This window comes from Mustela lutreola, chromosome 7 (genome assembly GCF_030435805.1).
Source record: "Mustela lutreola isolate mMusLut2 chromosome 7, mMusLut2.pri, whole genome shotgun sequence".
Taxonomy (NCBI): domain Eukaryota; kingdom Metazoa; phylum Chordata; class Mammalia; order Carnivora; family Mustelidae; genus Mustela; species Mustela lutreola.
The window spans coordinates 142696977-142723555 of NC_081296.1; the positions used below are offsets into that span (position 1 = coordinate 142696977).

General features: G+C 41.5%; 1 protein-coding gene across 9 annotated transcripts in view; it reads left to right on the top strand.

The window, feature by feature from the left end:
* Positions 1-26579, top strand: part of UNC79 (unc-79 homolog, NALCN channel complex subunit) — a 240367-nt gene that overhangs the window by 160625 nt on the left and 53163 nt on the right. For 7 of the 9 annotated variants that reach the window (XM_059182968.1, XM_059182961.1, XM_059182965.1 and 4 more), the window contains 6 exons: positions 5922-6029; positions 9313-9429; positions 12059-12142; positions 15629-15731; positions 18153-18293; positions 20612-20650. In XM_059182968.1, the coding sequence (XP_059038951.1) occupies positions 5922-6029; positions 9313-9429; positions 12059-12142; positions 15629-15731; positions 18153-18293; positions 20612-20650 (592 nt within the window). The remainder of the gene's footprint in view (positions 1-5921; positions 6030-9312; positions 9430-12058; positions 12143-15628; positions 15732-18152; positions 18294-20611; positions 20651-26579) is intronic. The other 2 variants (XM_059182963.1, XM_059182970.1) reach the window with 1 other exon arrangement.

The window sequence follows — 26579 nt, forward strand, 5'->3', positions numbered from 1 at the left end:
ATAGATGGAGAAGAGCACTGACCTCGGGACTCTAGAGGTCTAGAGGGTGGATACATAAGAAACCATCCAAGGTCTACAGAGTGGGTGTGTGCGGGATATAGGTCGTAGTGTGTGTGTGTGTGTGTGTGCACGCACACACACGTGTGTTGCTTCCTTTATCCATCGTTTGTCAGATTGTTCCCCAGGCTACCAGGGAAGAGATTGGTTTCCTATTAATACACTTGCTATCAGAACAAGAGGAAAGCATCTGATAATTATGATGTCTTTAACATGTTTATAATATATGTGATTCTGTCAGAATAGTTTTGTATCTGTATCTGTCCCAGCTCTCACAGACACACTGACTTACCGTCCCTCCCTCACTGATGCTGGAAGAAGGCCTGGCCTCAGAGGAAGACACAGGCCTCTCTAGACCCTCTTGTCTCTATCGCTAGAGTAAAGGGAGGCCCAGACAGCTACGACTTCTGGTCCTTCCGAACTCAGAGCCTTGCTGCTGCTGATTGCCTTGAGCCAAGAGGTCCAATTACACTGCACTTCCTTCTGTTCATGTCAGTCCCTGAAGGAAGGCCCAGGTCATTCTTCTAACTTCCATAAGGCTGTGCATATCTTCTGTTCTGAACTTTCGTCCTACCTTACGCTAACTACTGAACTCTTCCTCTGTCCTTCATGAGCAAAATCCCATAAATGCTCTCATCTGATGACTCCTTTCACGCCCTAGTCTAGCGGAAACTCGGCTCTCCCCCAGGGACCCTGCTTTCCTCACTGCCTCGTGCCCTTGGGCTTGGGTGAGGGGTAGACCCCTTCCTTGCTCACCGCTGCCCGTTTCAGACCATTCCCACCTTGTCTCTAAAAACATCCAGTTCTGGACACCTGAGTGGCTCAGTGGGTTAAGCCGCTGCTTTAGGCTCAGGTCATGATCTCAGGGTTCTGGGATCGAGCCCCGCATTGGGCTCTCTGCTCAGCAGGGAACCTGCTTCCTTCTCTCTCTTTCTGCCTGCCTCTCTGCCTACTTGGGATCTCTCTCTCTCTCTGTCAAATAAATAAATAAAATCTTAAAAAAAAAAAATCCAGTTCTGAACCTCATACTACTGACCCCTGAGGACAATTATCTGGTGACAGTTTGACTCCTGGCTCTTTTTTCATTCTTGTCTAAACTGTTTCTGCCTGAATTCTTACTGATTCCAGTATTAGAGTAGACGACACTTCTGAAGCTCCAGCGTCTCAGTTCCTTGAACTCACCTTCTTTGGTGACTTTGTTTTTATCCTTCACCCTCCGTGATTCATTCCCATGGTCATAACGCAGACCTTGTCTTTAGCAACAAGGGCAGCCTTTCCACAATGTCGTTCTCATGCCTCCCATCCTCTGATTTCCATTTCCTCTCTCTCGGGACAGCTCTGTATTGTCCTTTCATGCGCTTCCCCTACTTTGCGCTTTCTCTCCTCTTCCTTCCTCATCAATGAGTGTAGCCCTCCCTGCACCCTCTTGGCCTTTGCTCTTTCAGACCTGATTGGCCAAACACACGCCTTGTCAGATCCACCTTTCCGTCTACCTGCATCTGCGCTTGTCCGGTGATTGTGAGTGGAGAGAGTCACATAACAATATTGACTGGTCTCATTTTAAATTCATGACCATAAATCTCAGCTGGCCTTAAACTGAAATCTTAAACTACCTGGCCACAATACTATATTTCCCTGGTGCATTCCCATTTCCATTCTCCTGAGTGACTATTTCATGGCTACTTGTCTTTCCAAACTTCTGATAACTCTTCTTGTTTGACATAATCAGCAGAAATTTCCATAGCCTCCTATTACCTCATCGGCTTGCCTTCCAGTATCTGCACTTGTACAGCTGGCTGGGGCTACAGGCGAACTGTCTAGTTTTGCTGTTTACAGCCAACTTTTTCACATGGTGACAAGATTCCATTTCTCTTACCTACTCAGGGATATAGGCCCAGAAATTCTCCCTTCTTTCTCTCCCAACCCCTCTTATTCACCCCCCACAAGGTATTCTTGACTTGAGCATATGAACATGATTTTATTTCTCTCTTTTAAAAAGTTCTAGGGCGCCTGGGTGGCTCAGTGGGTTAAAGCCTCTGCCTTCGGCTCAGGTCATGATCTCAGGGTCCTGGGATCGAGCCCTACATCGGGCTCTCTGCTCAGCGGGGAGCCTGCTTCCCTTCCTCTCTCTGCCTGCCTCTCTGCCTACTTGTGGTCTCTGTCAAATAAATAAGTAAAATCTTAAAAAAAAAAAGTTCTAGATCCTGATTCTTCCAAGTATCTCATTTTGCTCCTCCCCTCTTAGCAAAACGTATTAAACAGTTGCCTATACAATCATTATCTCCAATTTTCTCCCATTCTATTCTTTCTAAAAAGAATTCATCATTCCTAAAAGTTTTCATCTCCAGTGGTTTGCCCAAACATCACTTGTCAAGGTGCCCGATGACCTCCAGCAGTCGGTACTTAGCTCTTATCTCCTCACTTAGCTTGGCTTCCTGGATACCTTACTCTCTTGGTTTTCTGCTTATTCAGTGGTCACTCTTTCTAAATCTCTTGTTGGTTCCTCCTTATCTCTCTAAGGAGGGAGTGTCCTAGGGTCTCATTCCTCTCTCTACACTCACTGGGATGATCTCACTCACTGGGTGATCTCATCTGGTTTTATGATTTTACATATTGTCTGTATGCTGAGACAACTCTCTCAGTTGCCTACTACTGGAATAATGCTGTGTAACAAATAAGCACAACATCTCAACAACATGTAACCGTAAGTCCATTTGGTCACTGGATTGGCTAATCTAGGCTGAGCTGGGGTGGGTGGCCAACCTCCCTGGAACCCCTGAAGCCTGGGAATATCTTCTCATGGTGATGGCAAAGGCACAAGAGAGCAAGTCTAATCGTACGGGCACTTTTCAAGCCTTTGGTCGTGGTATGCCTGTAAACATTTCCTTAGCCAAAACAAATCACCTGGCCAAACCCAAAGTCAAGAGGGAAATATATCCTGCCTCTTATGAGAGGGGAACTTCTAGGTCATGTGGCAAAGGGCATGGATTCAGGGAGGGGTGAAGAATTGGAGCTGTGTCTATCAAGTATTACATGGGATGTGCTCATTATAAAAAGCTATCTGCTGTTTATCTGAAATCAAGTTTTAACTGGGCATCCTCCATTTTGTCTGATCACTTTAATCTACCTTCAAAATATATCCAGAATCTGGTTTCCTCCTACTTTATCTCTCGCTTCCACTCTGCTCTGAGCCCCACACCTCTCACCGGGTCAGTGATCGTAGCTTCCTAACTGGTCCCCTGCCTGCACCCTATCTTCCCAACACAGCAGCTAGGGTGACCCTTTAAGACACGAGACGATAGCATTCCTCTGATTAAAACTCCCAGTTGGTTCCCCATTTCTTTCATAGTAAAAACTCAGGTCCTTGATATTTCTGGAGTGCTCTGTGGTCTTGATTCTCATTAGCTCTCGGACTTCATTGTGTGCGGCTCTTGCCCTATTGCTTCTACACAGCCGTGGCTGCCTCTGCCATTTCTTGAACATTCCCCGCGTGGTTCCACCTGAGAGCCTTTGCGCTGGCTGCTTCCTCAGCCAGAAACTGTTTTCCCCACAAGTCTGCCTGTTCCCTCTCTCCCTTCTATCGATCCTTTGATCAAACACCAGATTCCCAATGAGACCTGGACTGCACCCCAGCTTTTCACCCCTGTCTGGCATCTTGGAATCCCTTCTTGTCTCTGTTCTACAGAGAATTACTCTTCTAACATACAACTTTACTTTTATGCATGTTATTTTCTGTCTCTCCGCACTAAAATGAAAGGATTCTTGCCTAGTTTGTTCACTGATTATATCCCAAGTGCCTAGAAGAGTTTCGGCAAATATCTGATGAGTGAATGAATGAATGAATGAATGGTTATAGCATTTTCTGCACATCACTATAAAAACTTAATAAAAGTATTTTAAGCTAAGGTATAGGTTTATTCCAATTTTTGTTGTCTTAAACTGTTTACAAATGGAAGGTTTCATAAAATGATTTAAGACTGAGCAAAAATTGCCTGGCATATGGAATCTTTGTACACTAATGATTATTACCAAGTACCTTATAGTAATGGCATTTCTTTAAAATTAAAGGTATAGCAAAGATTTTACTTAGCCTAGCAAAACTCTAAAAATCTCAATGAGCTTTCAAAGAATTCTAGAAAATGAGCTTCAGGCTTTCTCATTCTACATTATTGGTGAGAATATTATGCCCTAGGAGTGACATACATGAAACAGAGGCAGGTGAGTGTGAAGAGAGGTGATTTATGCATGTTTTTATTTAATCCTAATTTTTTTTCGACTGTGTATGTTTTGAACTAGTGGTTTGGGGAGAATACCTAAGAGAAAAGTAATAGCCTAACGTTTGATATCTTAGTGACTAAGGTAATTTAAAACAGGTTGCTATTTTGTGTTTACTCAAGAGGGTTCAGGAAACAGTTATATTTTTTTTTTTCCATCAAAAAATGGTTATTCTGGCAACCATATCCATTCAGAAAGACCTTTGAGAATCAAAACTGATGTTCCAACATCAGTGCTTGGAAGCTTTCCTCCCAGCCTCTTATTTAAGGTTGATTTTACTTTTATTTCTGACAAGTATAGTGATCATCCAAAGGACAGAATAACATCTTCATACTTCAGTTTGTATGTATGCATGAATGTATGGTGACTTGCTCTGTGACAGGAAAATAATTGACAATAGGAAAAGAATGAGATAGAATCATCATGAAGCTTGAGAACTTGAAGCCATTTAGGGAGGTGTCCCCAGATAACATGGGACATTCACGGACACCTATAGGGTAACTCCAGGCACCTCAATCTGTTCAGTGTACAGTATTGCTTAAGATGGCCAGGAGATTTGTCAAGAATTTGGGGGCAGGGGAATGCTATGATAAACCATTAAAATTTGTAAAAGTTTTTTTTTTCAGTTTAATTTAATTTAGTTTTTTTTCAGTGTTCCAAAATTCATTGTTTATGCACCACACCCAGTGCTCCATGCAATACATGCCCTCCTTAATACCCACCACCAGGCTCACCCAACTTCCCCCCTCCCCCTCCCCTCCAAAACGCTCAGTTTGTTTCTCAGAGTTTTAAAGGACAATCTTTACCTAGAATAGTGTGGGACAGCTTGTTTCCCATTGTTGATGAATTCATAAGACAATAGTGTATGCAGAAAATATTTCTTCTTAGATACATTTGCCAAATAGAAGGAGCAAATGATACAGTCTATTTCTTGCTCACCTAATATAATAAAAATCTGCATTCATTGTATTTATTCCAAGTTAGAAAGAGCCCCTGCTCCTAAATTACTTATGGCTTAGCACAGGTTCTAGACAAGTCAATAGATAATGACATTAGAGCGTGTCCAGTTTGGGAAAGGTTAAGGACAGTGTGTCCTGGGATTACATAAGAGGATCACATGACCCATTTTTTCATTTGTATTTTTTGGGAGGAAGTAGGGGGTTCCTTGAACCTTCTGGAGGAGGAACTGTCTGTATAATTGAGATGTAATTAATGAGTAACAAGTTGCCAGGAAGAGGTGGAGTGGTGGAATGATGTAGGTGGAATGAACTGTAAGCATCTTTAGGTAACAGATGAAAAGAAATTCAGTTCTGGAAAGATGAAGCGCCTGGCTCCAGGCTTTAGCTCTGTAACTGTGCTTTTGTTAATCTCCGAGAGGCATAGCCCTAGATACAGAATGTAATGGGGAAACACCTTTAATGGAATTTGGAAACCAGCGTGTATATAATTCCATTAAAGTAATTGGTAGGGCCAGAACATACAGAATGATTTGAATGGGTGTATTAGTCAGGAAGCAAAAGATATGGAGAAGGTTCTTGAACTTGTTTTTCATCAATGTTTTGAACTTTAAATAATACTTCTGTTTGTAGATCCCTCTACTAAAGGACTTTCAACTTTGGAAATGCCACGGGAATCCTCGTCTGCCCCTACATTAGAAGCTGGTGTGCCAGAAACAAGCAGCCACTCCTCAATATCAAGTAAGAATTCCCTCGGTGATCTTTTCACCTTTACATTGGTTTTGGAACAATATGTGCCACATTGTTTTCAGTGTTCACACTCCTGGGGTCAGGGTTTTTTCTTTATATACGTCATGCTACCTTCCTGGGGGACACTTGGCAGTAAGATCTCAGGGATCCTGAAGCATAGGCTCAGTTCTGTCAACATCTCAAGTGTTTGATACATCAGTAACATTACTGATTGGCCAAGAATCCCAATCTGTGAAGGAATAGTCACTGAATTTCATAATTCCAAAAACCTAAGTGTTGTCGATGAGTAGCTTAAACATAAGGTTTGGAACTAGTTCTGGGACAAGTGAAAAGCATTGTTCACGACAGAATTTTACATTGAACCCCTTTGTTTTATTTGAATCACTTCCATCAGTGAAAAAACATTATCTAGGTTATCACAAAATAAATATAACAGATAGATCATGATCCCAGAGTCATGATGGAATCCAGTCCTTCTGGATCTGAAAATAAAAATGGCGTGAAATTTTACAGGATCTGTAGGGGGCAACTATTTTGAAACTGCCTTCTGTGGTTGGGTCCTAGATTTTGTCCTAGAGGAGCATGAGTTCTGTTGAGGTGAAGGTAAGGGTGTCCACCTGCCTCGGTGGACCCGTTGAGAGACCTTAGCTTGGGAGGCACAGCTCCTGCAAGCCCTCGTGCCACCTGCTGGTCACTTTTGTGCTCCCTATAGACGCTGCATGAGGAGCTAGTTAATTTTCATTTGACCATCTTTTCAAATGAGGGTGATTCCAAAGACCAGATAAAGATGTTAGCTCAAATGCTGGACTGATAGCATGGAATAACATCGTCATCTTCATGAGTCATTCATTCATGCATTCATTCATTCAGCAACTATTTATTAAGTGTCTGCTGGGTGCCGGGCACTGTGCTTGCCACTGGGGATCCGAGGTGAAAAAATAAGAGATACCCCTTGTTCGAGGAGTTCATAGTCATAATAGTTAATAATAGTTCCCATTTATTTGACACTCACCATGTGCTGGGCACTGTGCCAAATGGTTACACACATGTTCTTTTACTCAGTCCCGACATCGGCCCTGCATGGCAAATATTAGTGACCCCATTGTATAGACTAGGAGACAGAGGTTGGAGAGGCTAAATGACTTGCCTAAGGTTGGGTAGCTACTAAGTGACAGAGACAGGGATTGATACCAGGTCTGTTTGATTGGCAAATCTGTGCTCTTTTTTTGGTGTCACACACTGCCTTAGAATAACTCAAATTCACTTATAATAGAGATTATAGAAATTCTAAGAAAGTGCTTTCAAGTGAGAGTTACTTGCCCTTTTGGTAGCAAAGAAGAACAGCTAGTTTTGGATTTAATTGTTCTCGTATCATAAAAATCTGTTTAATAACATGATAGAACACCCATGGGTAAGCCCCCATACTAGAATCATGAAAGTATATTTTCTCCTCCTCATTTATATGAATCATCCCCCAAAATAGGAAGATAGTGAATTCTAATCAGAATTCCAAGTTGGATGTAATTTGAGATAGGGTGACTAAGTCAGCCGATCTTCAGTGCTAGTTACATGTGTCATGAAATAAGCGTATCCAATGTCTCATGATCCTAGAGTCATGACTGACTCTTGCTTTTCTGGAGTCAGCAGAATACATCATTAGATTTCCACCTTCCTCCTCCTCTCCACTACAAGCATGCATTCGATGGTTGTTGGTGGTGTGTTCTTGGAGACATCATGCCGGGTACCTCACACGCTGAGCTGAAGGTTAAGGGTTTTTACTCTCAGGGAACTGTGCTATCTTCACACACAACTGAGAATCGGAGAAATTATGAAATCACTAGAGGCTTTAAATCCTCCTTTGAGCATATGCATTTTTAAATTGGTTGAGTCTCATACAAGATTTCTGCTTTTGCATTTGACCTGAAGTTGCACTATTTCAAGTGGGTCGTAACACTGTAAATTTCACCAGTCAACAAGAATCAGAGATCTTCTGTGTTGGTTGGCATAGCCATTATTGTGAATTTAGTCATGGACTCCAAGACATAAGAATTCCCGTCAACATTCCCCTCTTTGGATCAGTTTGCTAGCTGATCATTTTGTAGCTAACCATGCCGTGACTACCATGAATCAAACAGCATGCTAATCACATTAAAAATGTTATAATTGATTTCACATCTCACCGAGTTACAGTCTTGGTACAGTGATTGTGAAACCTATATATAACATTTAAGACTTTCCAGGGGCCATACAATCATCCGGTTTCTACCATCCCCTCATAGAGCATGTCCTTAAAGAACTTCAGTTTCTGAAATTGTCCTCCTGAGAGAGTGAATAACCACACGCTCTCCAGTGTCCAGGAGTTTGGGATCATGCAAGAAAGTCATCTTAGTGATTCTCTGCTTTTCTCACTGGGCTGGGGTCAGGGACTGATGGGACTCTTCCACAGAGGAATAGGAGGGTAGGAGACAGGTTGATTTTTTACCCAATGGTCTACTGGTAGAAGTGTTTTTTTTTTTTAAACTATTTTTCTGGTTTGGAAATGCTCATAGCTTGACATTTCACTAGTGGGATATTTGTCAATGCTTAATTGCAGGATAAAATGTTACTACTGCTCTCTAAAACAAAGATTTGTACTAGAACACACTTGTGGAAGGTGATTCAATTTGCATTTCCTAAACAGTAGGCAGAGGCTCATATAGAGATTAAAAATAGCATTGACTTTGGAGTCTTCAGCATGTTTCGGTTTCTGTGACCACCTCATTTGCTCGTTGGCTCCCAAGTAATACCATATCACCTACTTTAATTTCTCTCAAGAAAAGTTGGGGTTGATATGTGTCATTTTGCTCCAAAATACACACACACACACACACACACACACACACACAGAGGGACCTCATGGGGATATAATGAAGCCTGAAACTATGTATGCACAAGCTCCATTAAAAAAAGTTAAGCTAGTATTATATGCCTTGAGTCCTTTTTGGAATGAGATAAAGTATATAAATAAAAAAAAGGTAAATGAAAGTAATCATATTGCTGTAACTGGAGTAAATATTTACAGGGTACAGAGAAGTGCTCATAGGCACTCTTTCATTCTTTACTGAGGGAAGACAGGCACCTGGAAGAGCAGTGTGCCTTAGTATTCCCCTTGGACGGGAGCAATTGCAAATAGCCAATGAAGGTTCATCTAAGATTCTTTATGGATTTGTAGAGCCTTTGTGTGCAGTGGAAATTTATTCCCCCTAGTAATCATGTCCTAATTTCCTCCATATAGCTCAGTATAGGCAGATGAAAAGGGGATCCCTGGGAGCTCTGACAATGAGCCAGTTAATGAAGCGACAGCTGGAACATCAGTCTAGCGCCCCCCATAACATCAGCAACTGGGACACTGGTGGGTCAAGCTTTTTCTTCTTGTTTTACCTCTCAGATTAGCTAAATGCCACTTTCTTTGTGTCCCCTCTGCTCTCGTGTGAAGGATTAGATGTTCTCTTGTGTTCTGTGGTTCAAGTAATTAAAAAAACAAAACTGGAAGGTGATGATTGAGTCTCTTTAAACTTTCCAAGTGTTCCAGAGTCACCTCTTTGTCCACTGGGGCTGGTCCAAGTCTTTGTCGTTTAAGACCCAGATTCCAGAGGCTAGGTTATCTCTCTGGGGTTAAGCGATATCAGTGCATAAGGAGGGAATGGATCTGTGATCTCATGATGCAAATTAAAAACCAGAAACAAAATGAAAAACACCAGATTATCAATAGTCTCTGTTTTGTGAAGCATCCCCCCAAGTGAGGGCATATTAATAGTAATACTAACTATGGCCGCTTAGTGATGTCGTGGTCTGCTGGTAGGTTTGGGAATATGAGCTCTGTGTTTTAGTTAGCGGGGTGACCAGCTTGCAGCCACAAACCCGCATGCTCGTACAGTGGGACTGCATCTTACCTCAGTTTTAAAGTAAGACTTTATCACCACGACGTGTCTATTTTAAACACGATCACTCCGCATTTTCTGAACCTTGTTCCTGCGTTCTGCACACGTACTCCTTTCCAAGCCAGTAGTCCTGCCACAACGCTGTTCTCTGGAATGACTGCCTTTCGTGTTTGGTTTTTCTTTTTTCTTTTTCTTTTGTAATTAAATGGGTCATTTGAGTTGCAAGATTACACATGCGGAAGCCCTTTGCAACACACGTGCGCTATGAAAATGTCATGGTTTGTTACTGTGATAGGCTCTAGTGGCCAACATTGGATCAGACTATTTCAGTATCTTGGTTAGTACTTTCTGGCCATAGTTCTGTGAGCTTGTCACTGTAATATCTTTCCTTATGACCAGGAATTGTGACGTCCACAAAACCGAACTATCGACAGACTTATTTTTTTCAAAACCATAATATTGACATACATTTTATCTTATCTCCCCCATCCATTGTTTTTTTCAAAAAAGGAGAGCTAAATAATTAAATCCCACACAAAAATACCCAATCCTATGTTTGACAGATAGTTTCAACTCTCCAGCCTTTATAAGGGTTCTTAACGTTTAAAGGTTTCATGTTGTGTCTTCCTTTAGGTGATAAGTGGTAGTGAATAATGGAACGTCCGAAAGCCAACAGGCAAGGGTCAAGGAGAAAGACAGGGTAACCAGCCTCAACAGCTGAGGGGTCTGGGTGGAGTCATTCCATCCACACCAAAGAGGGCTGACTCTGTTTCTCTATTTAGTGATGAAGCTATGTGAGGAACGGAGTGTGAGAGCCTTTGTTGGTTAGTTCTCTGATAATTAAATGCCCACCTTTTTTTAGGTTGACCTGGGGCTCCGAAGATTGTTTTACCATGCTTCTATTTTCTATAGCAAGTAGCTCAGCCTAAGCTAATCATTTCAGATTTGGATTATGATTGCCAACTAGTTTGATTGACTCAGTAGAGTTATAAAAAGGCAAATAGATCTCAATTTCCAAACCAAATTTTAATCTAAAAACAGAGTCTACGTGATGCCAAATAACCCATTTAACTGAATTTTTCACATTCAACCAAACTCACTCATGTCGCTCTGGTTTCTCAGTTAATACTTGACATTTACATACTGTGCAATTATCTTTCACCTGTTTTCCTGGGCTTGTTTTCCATTCTCTAAGTTGGTTCTCTAGTCACCAAGTCCTACTAGAGCTTCATCTCAATACTCTAAGTTTGATTAGTGCCACGAAAAGTTCTCCCCAAATCTAAGACCACAGGAAAGTCGATCAATGCGTAAGTCAGTGTTAGGTGGCATGACGCATTATAGCACATATGTCGATTCGGTGACTCATGGTCTGCAAAGGGACAAATCTAATTGTGTTGACACTGCGAGAGGCAGTCTAAAACACAGGTTATGATCCATTCACCTCAGCATGCACCTGCTTGCTCGCCGAATACCTACCTCTTCTCCATCCGTGCTCATCTGATGGCTGCTTCTCTGTCTCATCTTTCATAGGAAGCAGATGTTCCAGAAGCCCCACTCCTCCATGTCTTCCCCTGTCCCTCACCCCTGTCCTTCAGCTCTCAGTAGCTGACCTCACCCCTGTCCCTCAGCCCTCAGCGAGACACCTGCCATTTTCTTGCCACCTGTTCACCTGTTTTCTGTATGACCTCTCTGGCTATTGCCCCAAATGATTGCTTATTTACTGATGTGCATAAAACATTTATTTCATGGCTGTGACATTAGCCTTTCAGTTTTTTCATTTCATATCAAGAGGTAATGGTATTTGAGCTTTCTCGGTGGGGAGGTAGAGAATCCACACTTTTTTTTTTTTTTTTTTTGACAGTTTTAGATGCTCTCATGCTCTCCTGCTTTTAATTACATTGCATATACCTGACTGGCCGGTTTGTAGTGAAACCCCAGACAACCCTACCTGAAATCTAGGATGTTTCCTATATGTATTAATAATCAACAATAACAGTGACCCCCAAAATTGGCCCCATGAGGTTATTGGTTAAATTCTTTGTATTGTGACTTGTGCTAAATTGACCACATTGAAGACTGAAATGCTCTCTTTATCCACAGAACAGATACAGCCTGGGAAACGGCAGTGCAACGTGCCCATGTGCCTAAACCCTGACTTGGAGGGGCAGCCATTGAGAATGAGAGGTGAGTTGCGTCATGGAATCTCAGACTGCGCAAGCTGAGAGACACTGTATATGTCACTCATCTGGTCTCCAGCAGCTGCCGAAATCTCTTCTTAAGCAGCTCCATGAAGTGGATCCAACCTCTGCTCAAACACCTCCAGGGGCTGGGAATGCATGACATCTCCTCTTTGTACATTATCAACAGAAAGTTCTTCCTTATTGTGACTTTCTGTTTGGGACCACCTGAAACGAGTCTAGCCTCTCACCTAATTTTTTAGATGTTTGAAAAATAGCCACATTTTGCTTATTTCCTCAAGACCATATGTCCCTGGGTCCTTTGATATACCTCTTAATGCATATCAGCCATCCATATTATTGTGTATCTTCTCTGAACATGGTCCAGTTTATCTAGGTTCATTCTAGAATGTTGGTATCATAGATGAATAGCTTCTTTGAAATCTAAATTCTGAAACTGCACAAAATATACTCATGGATTATGCTGCCCATTAGAGTAAGCTGATTTATAAATCTGCGCCAAGATCATCAGAATGTGTATTTTCCCAAATTCATCTCATGGCTAATCATTACTTTTGTTCTTTTTTAATTCAGAAAGGAGCTCCAGCAATCCTTTGTAAAAAACAAAAACACAAAAAACAAAAAACAAAAAATGAACTATGACTGCCTCTTTTAGCTACTTCCCTCAATCAAACAGACTTATTATTTAGGACCTTACCACTCTTGTGATTTTCCTCAGAAATGAGGAGATATTTATCTTCAGCTTTTGCTGACATTTACTGGGCAACAAGTAGCAGTTTTAACCCCTGTAGATGATGAGACTCTTCTCATTTATGGGCCGAGGAAAAGCTTTTATGAGCAGAAGTCAGTGGTCAAACAACTCTGGTGCTTGCTTCTCCACGAGCCAGTGACTAAGTCAGCAGCCACAGAAATGGAATCAGGCAAAGGGAACAAAAGCAGAAAGACAAAGATGCTTTCACAGTAAACTGGGGAAGTCCACTGAGGCAGCTAAGGACGGATGGGCGCTCGCATCCTTTGAACAAACCAAAACATTTACAATGCCTCCTATCTCTAAGATTCCCAAAGGAGCTTTGGTCAAAATCTCTGGCTTTGGAGCTGGATTTTGGAGGAGATTCCCTCTTTATCCAAGCTTCTAAGAACCTTCTATTTCTGTTCCTGGTTCCATACAGAGTACGCTCGGGGTAGTGGTGCCGCCACACAACTGGGGGATGACGGGACTGCTTTTAATGTTGCAGGTTTCATTGTAACTCAGCGAGAACAAGAGGTAGCTGAAGTATATAGATGCCTTTTGCATTTCCCACCCTCTTTGTCTACATTGCTCTTCTCCCAAATGATTCTCCATATTCAGAAATCCAGCAATTTAGCTAATGTTGCCATGGGAAGCCAGCGCCCCCCAGCTTTTATAGAGGATTGCCTTAAATACTGCATGACATGTTTTGTGTTGTCATGTGAATAAACAACTCCACAGTACTATTATTGTCAAAAACACCTGTTTCTTGGCATTTGTATTGGGTAATTATTAGCTTGAAACCACCAAAATGACTTTGATTCCTTCCTTTTTCTTGACTTGAATTGTGAATTCTGTTTAATAGTAATTGGTGATAATCTTCTGAAGGACTTAACTCAAGAATATATATTTTTTTCCTTTCAGTGCCTTGTTTCCAGTAAGACTTTATATCTATCATCATCTTTTGAGCTGACTTTTTCTACTTTCAGTATAGACATTTTGACATCTGGTAGACATGGTCTGTCAATGTTCAAGAAATGTGGAATATTAGATTTAAACTTTCTGTGTTTTGGTTGCTTGAAGCAACTTCATGCTGTTTACCTTAGTGTTTAATAATTAAATATGTCTCCTTTGATCTTGGCCCAGTTCTTGCCTTTTCTATTATTAATCAAAGTATAGTTACACTTGTAATAAATACTGTTGCTTCCACTTAAAGCATTTTCTTGATGAAACAGTTGGAGATCCAACTGTTAGTGATAAACTGGGGTACAGGTAGGAATGAGTGTTAGTCAGAGATAGCTGGTAAATATTGTAGTACAATATAGATACCCATTGGGGATCTTAGGAAGTGACATAAGGAAATTTTTTAGATACTTTCCTTGCTGTTCGAGTCTGCAGATCCCCTGCTTCTTATAAACACACTTTGGAGCCTTTGATCTGTCAAGGGAATATACAGTCTGGCAGTATCTTGATTCTTGAAAGGCTTCAGTACGATTTTTTTCTCCGTCAGAGTGAAATACATTGCCCACTTTGCTAGGTTTCTAAATTTTGATGTTACTTCCTTTAAAAGCCGGTTTTCTGAATCTGAATCTAATCTTTCTCTTATTTAAGGAAAGATCATATAATTTTATTTTGTTTTTTAACACTTTTTCCAGTTCCTTGATGAGAAACAGACTCTTCAATGACCACTGAGTTTTTCTGCCTTCTTTCCTGCCTCCGTCTGGCACTGGTGGTTTTCTTGGTAGAGAACAATCCCCTGGCTTTCTAGGTTTACTCATTGCCAGAACATGTCGCCAAGATTCCTGCCTTAGGTTTCTCTGAAGCCATCAAAACCCAAAGTTTTAAACTCTCTGATGTTGATTGGCTGAAGTCGCTGGATGATTCCTTCAAAGCACTTGATCTTTCATTCATAAGTATTTCAGTTTGAAAAACAAAGTCTTTTTCTTTGGGCTTATGATATTAATTTCCAAGGTATAAAGCTGTCGTGATATTTCTTAGCTCAAACCCCTCCCCTTGCTTAAGTGTGTAGAGTTTGGGCTCTTATTTCCACCTCAATTTAGCAGCATTTTAGGGTCGGTAAGCATTTGTGATTTTAGAAATGTGAGACCGTAAGGGCAGCTCCCATGTATGCCTAGCAAACAAAGATTGTAAGCTCACCTAAGGATGCTCTTGGATACGTTTCCCCCTTTTTCTATTGTCTTCGTCCGCTGTTGGCACAATGAACTCTTTCTGATTTTTTTTTTTTTTGAAGTCAAGAAGCAAAGAGAGTCCAACTCTTTTTTTTTTTTTTTTTTTTTTTTTTTTTTTTTTTTTATTGACAGAGAGAAATCACAAGTAGATGGAGAGGCAGGCAGAGAGAGAGAGAGAGAGAGAGAGAGAGAGAAGCAGGCTCCCTGCCGAGCAGAGAGCCCGATGCGGGACTCGATCCCAGGACCCCGAGATCATGACCTGAGCCGAAGGCAGCGGCTTAACCCACTGAGCCACCCAGGCGCCCAGGAGTCCAACTCTTAAAAATCACACAAACAGAAACAAATCACAGTCCTTCTTGAATTCATTTTATCCTTGAAACCAATAAGTCTTTCTTGAATTCCTTTGACCCTTGAGGGTTTTTCACAAAGCTGTGGGGCTGATCCCATCACATCCCATGAGTGTGATCTTGGGAGGGTTTATGAGAGGAGGACGGGGCTTTTCCTGGCCCCCAGAAATAGACCTTTCTTCACCGGGTGTCTCCCTGCGTTTACACAGGTGCCACGAAATCCAGCCTGCTGTCCGCACCCAGCATCGTCAGCATGTTTGTGCCGGCCCCGGAAGAATTCACAGACGAGCAGCCGACGGTGATGACGGACAAGTAAGCTCACGTGGTTCTTTTCCTCACCAGAGTTACAGAATTTGAACATTTGCTCAGCACATTTTATACTTTAAGTCATAACTTGTTCGTCAAGGGGCCATGGCCCTAAGTGTGGGTAGACATTTGTTTTTTTTAGAAATGTTGTATCAGGGGAGCCTGGGTGGCTCAGTGGGTTAAGTCTCTGCCTTTGGCTTAGGTTATGATTTCAGTATCCTGGGATGGAGCCCCGCATCAGGCTCTTTGCTCAGCAGGGAACCTGCTTCCCCTTTCTCTCAGCCTGCTGCTCTGCCTACTTGTGATCTCTTTCTCTGTCAAATAGATAAATAAAATCTTAAAAAAAAAAAATGGAAAAGAAACGTCATATTGTTCTATGGCCAGCTTCTATTTATGCCAAGGCACATTCCTTTCTCAGTTTGGACAGATGCAAATCATAGCCACTTACTGATTATTAGAAGCTTCAAATTGTGAGGATGGAATTAAGTATGGAGACTTGATTCTCATTCCCATCCTGCCAGCAGAGCCCTTTCTCTGAGTCTCAAACTGGTTACGTCACTTCGAGGTTTGTCAGCCTTCGGTATCCCCAGATTTCTTATAGGATAAAGTCCAAATGCCTTTGCTTATGATAAAAGGCCCTTTAGCTTGTGAAGGTATGGCCTTACCTCTCCTCACCAGGAGCTCTGGCCCCAGTGCCTGCACCTTCTCCAGAACATGCCTGTGCTCTCTCTGCTGTGATTGTATAGGTGCCCTTCTCTCTTCACTTTCTCTGCTTGGCGAACTCCTAGTCATGCTTCAGGACCCAGCTGAAGGCAAAATTTCCCTGAGTACACAAGGCAGAATTAGTCATACCATACACCAAGTTTCCATAGTATTTACTATGTCTTTGTGTTCTACCACCTACACATTGTATTTTAATTGTGTTATTGTTTACACATATAGGTTGTGAGTTCCTTAGGGACTGGGACCCTTTCTTCTGTCTTTTAAACTCTGAGTTCTCTGTACATTTCCTGGCACACAAATGCTTGAGTACTGAGTATAATAACGAATAAGATTTGTGGGATTTCCAGTTGGGAGAGATCTCTTTGGGCCAGGGAGACTTCCTGGTGACGCGGTGGGTAGGCTCGTGATACAGGTGCGAGGGGCTGGTGGGAGGATCTATGCAGCGGGCCCCCAGCATCAGCCATTCCTGAAGAAGTGAAGGAGCCCGCCTTGAAGACATTCCTTACCGTGGAAATTCCATGTGGGGAGCACTGAGCTGTGTGGGGAGTCCTCTTCTTGGCTCCTCCTTCTGTACAATGTCCCCATTCTGTGTCCTCCTTTAAGTCCCAGTCTTTGTGTGCGCTCCATTTCTCTTCTTTTTTATTTACAGATGTGAATCCTATTTTTTTTTTTTTTGAAAGGTGGATTTGTCAGGGGTGTTTGTATTTGGGAAGTTTCCAGACAGGAAGTTCTCAATAGTGATCTTAGCTCTAGTTCTCTCTCTACTCCTGGTAGACTTCCCCTTCACTTTATTTATTTTTTTAAAGAAGATTTTATTTATTCATTTGACAGAGAAAGACACAGTGAGAGAGGGAACAGGAGGAGTGGAGAGAGAGAAACAGACTCTCCACCAGGCAGGGAGCCCTATTCGGGGCTCGATCCCAGGACTCTGGGATCATGACCCTAGCCGAAGGCAGATGCTTTAATGACTGAACCATCCAGGCGCCCCGTCCCTTCACTTTATAAAGCTGTCCAGCTGTGGCTTCAGTTGAGATGAATGAAGTTGAACTTAGAGTAGATATTACCAAGAGCAGTAAGTTGGAAGTGGCATAAGAACAGGTGCCACTATGTCTTTTCCTATTATACTCAGTAGGTGCGGTGAGTTCCTAATTCTGATCTGAGTGAGTGAGAGGGAAGAGGCTGGAATCCAGACTCCCCAGGCTTTCTAGAATGTTCTCCTGGCTGAAGTATCCTGTGTCTCACCCACAAATAGGATACTTTTCAATTCGAGAGCGTAGGAAAGCTTCCATTTGTGTCTAGGCATTTTTCATGTTTAATTTCAACAAATGAAAAAAAAAATCTAGTTACTGACTATCCCTAGCAATAATTTTACATGCCTAAAATCCCTTAACCAGAAGTTTCAAACTGTGAGTCCGACTGGCAGTCCCTGTAGAAGGGACCAATGATTCATGTCCATAGAGGCCAGACAGTTGTGAGTTGGACGTTTTCAGTGACTTAAAGAACCTTCCTGATCTCTGCCCTCTGTGCTGTTTTTGTGTCTAGGGGGAGGGTGGCATTGGAGTCCCTTATGTTCTCTGAAAGTGGGGCCATGGACCTCCTTTAGAGGACTTTTCCAAGACTCCTGAGAATTGGCTTTATATACTTTGTTGTATCTTGAAACCATTCATGGCTTTCGTGGACAGCATTCCTCTGTTTTCTTTGCAGATGCCATGACTGTGGGGCCATTCTTGAGGAATATGATGAGGAAACCCTGGGGCTGGCCATCGTGGTCCTCTCCACGTTCATTCATTTAAGCCCAGACCTGGCAGCCCCACTGCTGCTGGATATTATGCAGTCCGTGGGAAGGTGAGTAGTGCTTTGGTTCTGTTTGGAAGTAAGGAGGAGCCTTACTTGACATAAAAGCTATCAGTTCAAAAGTAAAACATTCTGTAACCTTATAGATGTCTGATATTTGTGGGATCAGCTCAGACTCATTTTAAAAATGGAATGGACCAAACTTTGGGTTGAATTCCCCAGCTGTGTCGGGTCATGGGTCACAAGGTCACAGTGTCAGAATGAAGCGAGAGGAAACCGCACTACGAAAACTATTCTTGGTTCCTCTCAGTTGTTACTTGGGTTAATGTGTGGGACAGTACTCAGAACGGTACACCTTTCACAGTTCAATGGTTTACAAATTTTAGATGTTATTTTTAGATACTACTATTTATAAGATTTAGATATTATTATCTCTCTTTACCGGTTTTAAGATAGATTCTCTAAGCATCTTGCAGTCCTGAGGCATTGTCCTGGGAGGGGAAGATGGAGTATAGTTTCATCCTTCTGACTCAGAAAAGGAAAGGGCAGACCTATTTTGGGAACAGGGCTTTAAGCCAGACTGAGGGGAGATTAGACTTAACTACTTCACATTAAGAAAATTCCATTTAGCGGATAGGACATGAGAAAGAAAGGGATGTATTTCATGGATATATGTAAAGTTCAAATTCAGGAACAAACCCAGCACAGAGCTAGGGTATAACTCTACCACCTTGAATACCTAGAAATAGCCATTGTGCAGGGATGAACAGTGGGTGATGGAGGGAGAAGAAAAGATGAAGTATTTTATTTCAGTCCTAGATTTTAACCTAATCATAGCAATCATGGAGTACACGGACCAGCTTGTGGAACTGAGAGTTTTTATTAATGCAAGGCCACAATTCTTACCGTCAATACTTTTCAGATTTAGGACAGATAGAATTATTGTTCTGATCTGTTACCATCTCCTTGAAAGAACTGATCTAAGTTGTAGTCGATATAGAGAGGGGTTTTATTTTGTTTTTGTTTAACATAAGCAAGAAGAAACTGTGTTCAGGCACTTCTAGCTGTTAGGATGAAAAGGTGTGAGTTTTGAAGATAAGTAAAAGGCAAAACAGTAGCAGATGTATTTTTGCCTGCTTACATATACATATATTTAGATCTCTACCTCCTTTGGCTAGACTGGCAAGAGATGGGGAGGTGGGAAGGGGGGGCGGGGTTTTAAAGTAGCTGCCACAGCCCTTAGCAACCCAAGCCAGATTACCAGACCTACCAGGAAACAGGTTCAGCAGTCACCTGATTCAGGGCTTCCTGGCTCTGAATCAGTTCCAGATGAGGTAATGTGGATTTACAGAGACTGAGTTTATTTATGTTAGTCCCACAGGAACCATTTCCAGGGTGTCCCAAGCGTATGTAAGCTCAGCATTTATCACCCAAGCTTTTCTGTGATTTTGTACTTTGCTCTCTAATTAGATCCCTCTTAAAATTTATCCAGCCCGTTATGGAGTTATAGCCATCAAGATTACATTGGCTCCTCCCTTAATGATGGTTTATTTCACTTGCCAGTCAATGCTTATTGATTCGCTGTAGTGTCATTAACCAAAGCAACTGAGAATGGTGTCTTGTGTTAGCGGTTGCTGGACCCTCCATTCCTCTCCAGATGCGTTCTTGGCTGGGTGCATGCCGCTTGTGGTCTTAGGTCCATGAACTTGAGCATTTCCCTTATTTGTTTCTTCAATATCTTATTGATTGAGACATGTTTTTCTAAACCCACCCATTTAGCGGGTTTAGACATTCTCTTTCTTGCTATACATTTAGAATATTTTCATGTGTATGAACCATATAATTATTAAAAATTACATTATATAATGATTCCTTAATACATTTCTCTTCCCAATATGTCATCTCAGTTTGTTGACAGATTAGTTGACAAACACCCTTCTTACCTATTTTACTGTCTTACAGAGACTTTTGCAGTTTATGGTTACATTTCAGAGGTGGAGTACAAAGAAATGAATTTTGAGTTGAGTTCATATGTAAAGACATGGACTGGGTCAAACACTGCTCTGTTCTCTGTCTAACCTCTGCAGTGGCCAGTCTGTGGCTTGGCCGGGTGATACGTTAAACCACCTTAACTGTGTGTGTCTCTGTGGAAGCATCTGGTTTGATGCAGAAAGCAGATCTCAGGATCTGGGCTAAGTTGAACCCTGGAGACTGATCACCAAGTGGGCCCTCTGTCCCTAATCAGTGGAATTGTCAGTGGTTTTCCTTCTCCCCATCTGAGCCAGGGCCACAGGGGCTCCCAGTGCAGTACTCATGCATTTCTTTGTGAAAACTTAAGATACTCATGTAACTCTGTTTACTTTTCCTAGATTGGCATCCAGCACCACTTTCTCTAATCAAGCAGAAAGGTAAGGTCCTAAAGTGGGTCCGAACCCACTTTCTCTTTGTCCCCTGAGCGTGTTCATCCTGTTTCTAAATCATCAGAGTGTGGACCATGGAAGGAATGTTCTTAATTTCAATTGCAGTTCCAGAGAACGTTCCATCATTTTCTGTTCATTCATTCATTCGTGCCTGCTGTCACTCATTAACTTTTAAATTTTTATTTTTTCATACATTCACTTGTTTTAGTCATCAAGTACTTATTTTAGGCCACTCTGTAGCAGGTACTGTACTAGGTGCTTAGGTTTCAATTGGTGGCAAAAGGGACATGATTCCTACCCTCATGGGGCCTACGGTCTATCTGGGATGCCAACAGGATGAAAATATTTGCACAGACTTATCATTGTAAACAGTGCTTAAGGCCCTGGACACAATGTGCTGGGAGACCATAACATTCATTTATTCAACAATTATTGATGGAGTGACCACTAGACTGAGGATACTAATTAACAAAGGAGCCAGTCCGGACTCTCCTGGATCTTAAATTCCAGTTGCAGAGGCAGACAATAAGCAAGTTAACAAACGAGAGAACCGGTAATGCCATTTAGTATCATTCAGTGCTAAATGCTACGCAAAATAATCAGGGACGTCCAACAGATACGGAACAGCTTGCGGGGGGGGTTATTTTGGATGTAATAATGGTCAAGGACAGCCTCTCTGAGGAGGTGGTATTTGAACAAAACCTGAAAAGGGGGGAGAGTGATCCATGTGGCAGTTTATAGAAAGAAGTTTACAGCCAGAGGGAACAGCAAATGCAAAGGCATAAGTCAGGAGGGTGTCCAGGATATTTGGGGAGGCAGGCTGGGCAGAAGGAGTGGGGAAAAATGTAGGAGAGGAGTGGATAAGGTGAGCATGAGGCCAGGTAGGTCCCGGGAAATCATTATACAGAGCTGGGCTTTTACTGAGGGAGGCAGGGAGCGAGGAGTGACATGACTTCCTTTGTGTTTTGAAAAGATCCCTTGGCTTCTGTGTTGGAAATAGGTCATGCAGGAAAGCAGGTCAGGGCGGAAACAGGGAGGCGAGCGTGGAGACCAGTTCAGTGGCAGATACAAATTAATAAAGACTTGGTTCAATGGAGTAAGAAGTGGTCCCATTAAGGATCTATTCAGAAAATATTGTTAAAACTGAGCCAACAGAATTTGCAGATGGATCGGATGTTGGGTGTGGGAGAAAGACATAAGGCAAGCATGATGCCCAGGTTTTGGCCTGAACAGCTGGGTGGGTGGCTGGGCCATTACTGAGATGGGGAGACCCACATGAGAGCTGGCAGATCTGGTGTCGTCTGGGTAGTGGGAACAAGGGGCAAGGACAGAAAGGCTTCTCCTAAGAAGCTATATTTACACTAAGATCTGAAAGATATGACTTGAACTTGAGGGTGCAAATAGCTCTGGAAAAGCATCTGCCCAGGTTTCGAGGGGGGAAAGAACAGATTGTGTAGGAGGAACAACCACAAGACCAGTGTTTCTAGAGCACAGAGATGCAAGGCTGGCTTGCTAGGTGATACAGGGCCAATAAGCCATATTAAATCTTTGGGGCTTTCTAGCAGCCATGGGAAGCTGTTGCAGGATTTTTAAGTCGCAAGAGGTATGTGTGTAGCATCTAGAAAGGTGACTCTGGCTGCAGTGGGGAGAAGAAATCAGAGGAGAGTAGGGCGCTGGCTGGGACATTGGGCACATTTATCTCTCTGCTTTAGTTTTCTCATTTATAAAAGTGGGAAACCGTGTATAGCCTTCTTGTGCCGCAGGGGCACTTGCTGGGAGGTCCAAGGGGTCGGGTGTCTGTGGCAGTGGAGCTGTAGCAGCGACTACAAACGTAAGGTGGCGCTGTTGTCACTGCACTTTCGTAACTTTTGTTTTAGGAATATTTACTCCTTTTTAAATGCCCATTTATAGAAAAATTTTTAGACTTCTTCCCTTAACATTTTATTATAAAATATTAAATATACTGTGAAGTTGGAAGGACTTTAGATTCCTATCACGTAGATCCTACAGGGAACATTTTACTTGCTTTATCACCTATCCAACCCTCTGTCCATCCTTCTCCACCCCGTCATTCCTGTTTAGTTTGGGATGCATTTCAAAGTAAATTTCAGATATTAGCATACTTCCTGTATTCTTCGGCAAAGTTATTCACTAAAGTTTGATTTTGTTTAAGCCCTTTTTTCCTCTGAGGCACAGTTTCCATACTAGAGAATACACATACCTTATGTGTATTATGTTTACTGATTTCTGACAAATGTGTACCCCTGCATGACCAAAACCCCTGTCAAGATATAGAAGATTACTATCACCCCCAGAAGATTTCCTCGTGCATCTTCCCAAGCTCCACCCACATAGGCAGATACTAGCCTGATTTTCTCTTTCTACCATAGCGCTTCATATAAATGGAATGGTACTGTATGTGCTCCTGGGTGTCTGACGTCTTGTACTCAGCATAATGTTTTTGAAATTTGTTCATGTCATTGCATGTTATCAATAGTTTATTTCCTTTTTAGAGCTGGGTACTATCCCATAGTTTATTTATTTATTCTCGTGTTGATGGACATTTGCATTGTTTCCAGTTTGGGGCTATTATAGATAAAACTGTTAGGGCCATTCTTCTACAAGCCTATTTGTAAACCAGTCTTTTTATTTGTCTTAGATAAATAGCGAGGAATGGAACTGTGGCATTATATAACTGTGTTTGATTTTGTAAGACACTAACAGTGTCTTACAAAAAGTGGTTGTGCCATGTGGCATCCCCACCAGTAATGCATGAGACTTCGGTGTTCCACATCCTTGCCAAAATTTGATGGTGTTGATCTCTTTAATTTTAGCCGTCCTGGTGGGTATCTCATGAGAGTTTAAATTTGCATTGCCCTGGTGACTAATGCTGTGGAGTATTTTTTCATGTGCTCTTTAAGACCCTCTCTAAATCTTCTCTTCTGAAGTGTCTGTTCAAATTTGCACATTTTTAACTGGGTTGAGTTGCAGGACTTCTTTATATTGCCTGAATACCAGTCCTTTGTTAAATATATCTTGAAAATATTTTCACCTCGTCTGGGCTTACCTGTTCCTCTTATTAATATATATTTTGATGATATATTTTTAATTTAGATGAAACCTAATGTTTAAAAAAAATTTTAAAAGGTTTTATTTATTTGAGAGAAGGAGTGAAAGAGACAGAGAAAGAGCCACACATGCAGGGGAGTAGGACAAGGAAGGGCAGAGGGAAAGGGAGAAGCAGACTCCCCGCTAAGCAGGCAGCCTGATGTGCGGCTTGATCCCGGGATCATGACCTGAACTGAAGGCATTTGTTTAACCAACTGAGCCACTGAGGTACCCCATAGTGTTTTTTTGTTTTGTTTTGTTTTTTAATTAATTTTTTATTTTTTATAAACATATATTTTTATCCCCAGGGGTACAGGTGTGTGAATCACCAGGTTTACACACTTCACAGCACTCACCAAAGCACATACCCTCCTCAATGTCCATAATCCCACCCCCTTCTCCCAAATCCCCTCCCCCCACCAACCCTCAGTTTGTTTTGTGAGATTAAGAGTCACTTATGGTTTGTCTCCCTCCCAATCCCATCTTGTTTCATTTATTCTTCTCCTACCCACTTAAGCCCCCATGTTGCATCTCCACTTCCTCATATCAGGGAGATCATATGATAGTTGTCTTTCTCTGCTTGACTTATTTCGCTAAGCATGATACGCTCTAGTTCCATCCATGTTGTCGCAAATGGCAAGATTTCATCCCCATAGTGTTTTAAAAATTTTTTTAAATTGATGATTATTTCTTCCCATTTTCATCAGTCATCCTCAAATCAAGAAGATATTCTCCAGTTTTTTCCTCTACAAGTTTATTTATATTTAGCATTTATGTGATCCTTCTCAAATTAATTTTTATGTATGGTATGAGGGTAGGGGTTGAAGTTCCTTTTTACCCATGTGGAAACCTAGTTATTTCAGCACTGTTAAGAAAAAAATGACTTTCCCTTTCCCCACTGGATCACTTTGTTGTATGTTAAAATCAAATAATGGTATTTGGGTTGATCTATTTCGAGGCTCTCTATCCTGTTCCATCTATCGATATGTTAATCCGTAAGCTGGCACCACACTGTCTTGATTACTATAGCTATTTAATAAATCTTGAGGTCCAAGATTATGAATCTTCCAAATTTGCTCATTTTTTCTAAGAAGATGGATTTAGATATTCTAGATTTACCAAATTTCCATATACATTTTTGAATAAGCTTCACAGTTTGGGCAGGGAGCCTGTTGGGATTGTACTGAGACAATATTGGGGATGGTCAACAGCATTAAAATACTGAATCTTTCAATTCATGAATATGGTAATATATTCTCATTTCATTCCATTTTTTTTGTGGTTGTTGTTCTCAGCAGTGTTCTTTGGTTTTTAGTGCAGAGGTCTTGTACATCTTTTGTTAAATTTATTCCCAAGAATTTTGGGTATTTTAATGCCAATGTAAGTGGAATTTTTAAGAATTTCATTTTCTAACTTTCTGCTGCTGGAATATGAATATGCAGTTGAATTTCTATATTAACATTGTAGGAAGCTGGGTTCACTTACTAGTTGTTGTAGTTGCTTTTAGAGATTTCTTGGAATCTAAAAGCATTTGTATATAAAAAAATAATTTCTATAAATAGTGAGTTTTCCTTTTCTCCAATTTTTATGTTTTTATTGTCATATTGCAATGGCTAGGACCTCCAGTACAATAATAAAGATGCTACAGAAAAGTCTTTAGTATTTCACCATTAATTTTGTTTGCTGTAGGTGTTCATAGATTCTCTGCTGGACTAAGGGTGTTTCCTGTTTCTAGTTTGCTGAGAGTAATTTTATCATGAATGGATGTAAAATTTATCAGATGAATTTTCTCTATTTATTGAAATAACTATATGGTTTTTCCCTTTATTATTTAATATATTGAATTCCATTCATGGGATTTTGAATATTACGTCTTTCTTATGTTCCTGGGATAAACTATTCGGTCATGGACCATCATCCTTTTTATCTATAGTTGGATTCAGTGTCTATGAGGACTGCTGGTTTGTCTTGTTTTTGTTTTCATTTCTTTTTTTGTTCCCTCTTGCTTTGGTTTTCTTGTGACTTTGCTTTTTGTTTTGACTTTATCTGATGTTAGTTTTAGGGCTATGCTAGCATCATAAAATAAGGTGGGAAGAGTTCCCTCCTTCCCTAATTGTTGAAAGACTTTGTGTGAGTTTGGTGTCAAAGTTGCATGAAGAAATGTTTTTGACCTACAGTTTTGAATCATCATTTCAGGGGAGACATAACGTAGTCAAATGGTCTAGGTAAGAGGACTTCTTGCCATTCACCTATTTGGACTCTTTGATTTCTGCTTTCTTCCTGTTAATTCACTCCCTGATCACCTCTGGAACATCCTTCCTGATGCTTTGGTCTCAGGGAGGCATAATCATTTCTTGGCTTCCTCTTTTGACCAGCAGAGATGGTGTGGAACTGCATAGATGAAGGCCTTCTCCTTTTTACAAGTACTAGCTCAAGGTGCTCCAAGAAGAGTTCTCCTATCTCCCAATAGCTATGAACATCTCCCTCCCTGCACCCCCCCCCCCCATCAGCTCTCTCTTAGCTAATGACACTTTCTGGGAGGGTCTTGCTGATAATCTCATCATGAGTTTTGTCCTGACTCTACCGTGTTCTGGACTTGGAGCCTTCGCAGGTCGCCTTTTCTGTCTGGGCGTCAGAAGGCTCATCTGTACTCGGGTGGCTCGAATTCATTAGTTGGGGGCCACTCTGACATGTCCTGGTTTTCTCTTTCTAGAAACTTATTGTTAACAGGGACTCCGTGTAACTACAATATTTCATCTCACTGATGAAAATGACAGGGAGATCTTCCCTAAGAGGATCGATGTGTCAG